General features: G+C 40.1%; 1 protein-coding gene across 1 annotated transcript in view; it reads right to left on the bottom strand.

Moving 5' to 3' along the window:
- Window positions 1-1,206: 1,206 nt before the first annotated feature.
- Window positions 1,207-4,798, bottom strand: part of LOC117318076 (peroxisome proliferator-activated receptor delta-like) — a 29,514-nt gene continuing 25,922 nt past the window's right edge. Inside the window, exon 8 of the mRNA XM_033873078.1 lies at window positions 1,207-1,686. Within this exon, the coding sequence (XP_033728969.1) occupies window positions 1,207-1,686 (480 nt within the window). The remainder of the gene's footprint in view (window positions 1,687-4,798) is intronic.

The following is a 4,798-nucleotide window of genomic DNA, read 5'->3' on the forward strand; positions in this document are numbered from 1 at the left end:
TTAATAACTGAAATGTTTGTTTTGATATTTGTCTGAATAACATACTAATACTGTCATACTAATTTTTGATGTTTTCTTCCAGGAACATTTCTTTTGATATGATCTAAATAATGTACTGTTATTGAAATGTAATCTTACTTGCAGGCACTATTTATAAGTTTATACCAATTTGTTGAAACAAGTTGGAGGTTATTGATTCTTGATATTATTCTTTTTACTAGGAAATTATATATTAAGGATGTCGGGACGACATTTTTAAACAGGGGAGTATGTCGTAGGGTCAATCGCCATCTCATTGTATTGTCAAGTGTATTTATATGCGTTACCGGTTACAGAGAGTGTTCTCTGTTTACCTGTGTGTCTATTTATAGTGTCTATGTGCGTTCAGTGGTCATGCAATATTGTGTCTGTGAAGGTATGAGGGTTTTATCGGGTCCTTCCGTCATCCAAATTGCCAAGACCCAACACATGGTCAGAGTTTCAATACTTTATTTGGTATTGTGGAGTTTCTTGGGTAGAATAAATCCCCTGTAATAAGACATGGATAAAACTAATAAAACATTATACAAACGAATGCACCACACATCTTAGCAGCAAGAACTAACAACAACACGTTCTGACCCGGACGGAAATAAAGATAATTAGACTGGATAATATAAATTAGATATGATACTCCAATAATTTATAGGATATAAGCAATAATCATAAAGCTAAAACTATTTACTCACCCTGCATGTGGTGCTGGGGGACCCAGTATAAAATATATAGTAATTATGTATCATGGACCCGTCAGATGAGGTTCGCTCCACGGCCAGCTGGGAAGTGCCGGGAGAGAGCAGAAAGGAAAGAAAGAAGGAAAGAGCGCGGGAAAACAAAGCGAGTCCCACGAACTGTCCGGGGTCAGTCATGATTAGTCAAGTACAGTCAACACATGATGGACAAACACAATACACCACGTCACACACACGTATACAAAGGTAAAAACGGAGGTACATCAGGTGATCATAAATACACCGAAACGTATCACGGATTGGTTTACGGATCGGATCGCGGATTCACGGAATACGTATATGCTACACACACACACCCTGTTGAGAGATATGTTGCCCTCAACATGTTAAGCATAACAGGATAAATGTAAACCTAAAAATGAAGATTGAACCCAAAAAACTAACTTAACAAACCTATTGGGTACATATAAGAAAATCACTCTACAACTAATTTGATAACGGCAGCCAGGAGCGTTTCCGCACCAGGGACAAACAACCCCTCTGGGGCGAGGGATCTTAGGTAGTCAGCCTTTAGTTTCCAATTTCCCTCCGTTGCCATAACGAAATCCCGGAACCGCTCTGGTTTACGTCGCTCTCGATTTGACCTTCTAACAGAGGGCTCGTCTGCTGACTGGTCATCTGGAACTGCGGTCCGATGGTCGTCCACCTCCCCTCCACTGGCTTCAGAGTCTTCAGCCTCGACTCCAATTTCGTCGGCTTCAGATCCTACAGTGGTTCCGACCGTTGTCGACTCGCGGTCGGTATCCTCAGCATCCCCTTCATCAACACTCTCAGGAGTGTCGGGTGGATCCTGTATCATTGGAGGTACCGTCACCCAGTAACCACCTTCTCCGTCGCTATCACTGGCCTCGCTCTCAGTCCGGTCATCCACAGATGGACTCTGTGGCGGTGGAAGCTGTTTGTCCGGTTGTGTCCAGGTATGTCAAAGTGTGAAGTGCATGCAAGTGACTGTGAACGTGTAAAAGGGGCGTGCTTGTGGGTATATATTTAAGTGGAGTGTTTGGGGGGAGCGTCGCACTACGTGTGGCGACGCTCCTGTCCAATAAATAAACAGATAGAGAAAGGCAAAGCTTTTGTTGTTTCTGCCCCTATCACATATATACACTGTTTAAACTATTATGTGAAAAATATTAATTTTAATTTCCGAGACTGGATGTTTCCGCCACATTTTTATTCTAACGAGTGGTATAGTATGTTAGTATTTAGTTTATTGTTCAACTGTCTTTTTTCGTTAAAATGAATGATATTTATTATCTATTTTGTGCAATCTTCATTCTTTGTTAAGTATTTGGATTACGTTATTAGTTAATTAGGCAAGTAAAGCATCAATTAATATGGATTAAATATATGGGGAACTTACTTTGATGGCACAAAACAGTGTATCATTAAGAGATTTCTAAAACCCCACCTTCATGTTCTCTTCAACTGAAACCATTATATATACATGTATCATCACTAGAAAAGGTATAAACAGTGGGATATAAATCTGGATCAAGATTATAATTTCAATATTGGATATTAGTCCGGCTTTCCTCAAGTACCATTGGCTATTTTTCTTTCTTTAGCAATCCCTTCAGTACCAACAAAGATCGCCATGGTCCATTGATGCGCTGTGCGTTGTTAACGGATTATGTAGTCAATAAGTACTACAGTGGAACTTCGTTAACTCGAACTCGGAAAACTCGAATACCCCGTTTAACTCGAAGTACCTCGTCAGTCCCGGCCGAATTCTCTCTTTATCTTAGTAAAGAAAACTCGGAAAACTCGAACTCGGAAAACTCGAAAAACTCGGATAACACGAAGTGAAAATTTGGTCCCAACAATAAAAATTCTATTTGAAATGATCGAATAACTCGAAGTATCATGTTTGTGTCCAACAACGATCGGTTGTAAACGCCGACATTTTTTAACAGCGAAATTCCGTTTGTAATACTGAATATATCGGCTACCAACCTGCATGCTAGCTATTATAAGTGTTTCATAAATTCATTAAAGAAATTGTCGGCGGAATCTTATAACAATAACTCTCGGTAATAAAAAGTACTGGTTTACTTACATCAGGTAATTTCCTAAGGCGGTCGCCGATAATAGTACACACGATCGTCAACAACTCATCTACCCGCTCGCTCAAGCGGAACTAATCTCTGACACACCGGTAGATCTACTCGGCTGATGTTTTTACAGGTGCAGTAATTACGCTATCGTAATTACTGCCGATGTGTTCAGAGTACGACTGTTTCAGCAGTTTAAAGATTTAATAGGCACGACTGTAACGGTCATCGCTGTCTATTAAATCGGATAACATGCCAACTCAGTAACAGTAACATTTTATACGCACATGCACAGCCCAACTTCCGGTGCTAATACACATGGAAATGGCGTGGTTATCAATAAAACGTAAGTAGGCCTATCAAACAGTATTTATATGTCCAATATAAGGTAATGGTTCTGTTACGTTTTACATACAATCTGTGTTAAACGTAAACGGTTATTTGATTTGACAAGATTAAATTGTTATTCTGTCGAATTCCGTTTTATCGTTATTCTTTTTGCAAACATGACTTGCACATCACATCGTTATTGAATATTGACCAAACTTTTCACCAAAGATGATAACTCGCTTAATTCGAACACTCAGATAACTCGATGTTTTACGTGGTCCCGTCGACTTCGAGTTAACGAAGTTCCACTGTTTATGAAATAAAGTAAATATGATATATCAAAAGCTAACACAACCCATCCATTCCATGTATGTCTCTTGTCGACATGAAAGTTTGTTTCATTTTACTTTTTAAAATATCAAGTAATTCTGTTATTATTTTTCGCTTGCAAGGATATCAAACAGCATAACCTATTGTATACATCGTCTACAAAACAATACGCATTAGATTCAAAGGTCAAAATATATCATTAATAATCATCCTGCAGCAACAATACAAAAATATACATCAGTAAATAATCATATTTCCTTCGTTTTCGTCATGAAGCACGTGTTTTGGTAATACCCCCCCCCCCCCCCCCCCCCCCTAAAAATGTGTTCAATTTCGTTTAGCACGCAGTGCCAACACTAAATTAAACTCATAGAGTTGTATCTTTATACGTTACGTGTATAATGGCTGGTTTTTTGTACTGCCATGACGGAGATGGACGATGTCCTCTCACTTAGCCGAAACTTCGACGTGGTGAGTGAAACAGCCGATACATTGCGGGGTGTTAGTTCGGACAGGTTGGGTTCTGACGAGGTTAGTAAACAGGAGACATATCGCCGTTCCTGACGTCATACAGCATCTGTCCCTCGTGGTAGGGGCTGTGGACGACAACTAAGGGCCTCGATGTCTGCTCCACCTCCAGTTCGTAAGACGACCGTAGCTAGAGTTAGAGAAGCCAACAAGTGAAAAAAGTCAGAGGGGAATGACTTACGTATCCCACAATTAAAACAGCGACCTGGTATCGCACGAAATTAGAGCACATCCTAACGTGAAGATAGCCACAGAAACATCGTCGGTTCGCTTGGACCCGAATACCTTTGCTCCACTCAATATGGCAGCGACAGATTTCGGGCAGGTAGGACCTGTTATTCCCCTCGACAATGGCGATTTATTCACCAATAACGACCTATATTTGAGTCACATTTGCAATGGCCAAGAAAATGAGATTAAGGAACCAACCTTACGGGGACGAAGCTTCATGTATACAGAGTGTATATGAGTCTAATGAACTGTATCAGGGGGATTGTGTTTAATGACGATAATCAGGCTGGAAATTGGAATATACCTCGAAGTAAGAGAGATGAGGTAAGGGGCGCCGATGTATCAGAATCATTGGGACGTTTCGTGAATAAGACCTGCAGTCGCAAGATGGATCCCACAAGACTAGAAGTAATTATCAAAAAATACCCAAGGCCAAATAATTGCACCTTTCTCTGTGCCTAAAAGGTTAATAGTGTGGTTTGGGCCCAGCAAACGGATAATTCCTAACTTGGAAAAATTTGGATATCCAATAAGATA

The sequence above is a fragment of the Pecten maximus genome, chromosome 19 (assembly GCF_902652985.1).
Source record: "Pecten maximus chromosome 19, xPecMax1.1, whole genome shotgun sequence".
NCBI classification, from domain to species: domain Eukaryota; kingdom Metazoa; phylum Mollusca; class Bivalvia; order Pectinida; family Pectinidae; genus Pecten; species Pecten maximus.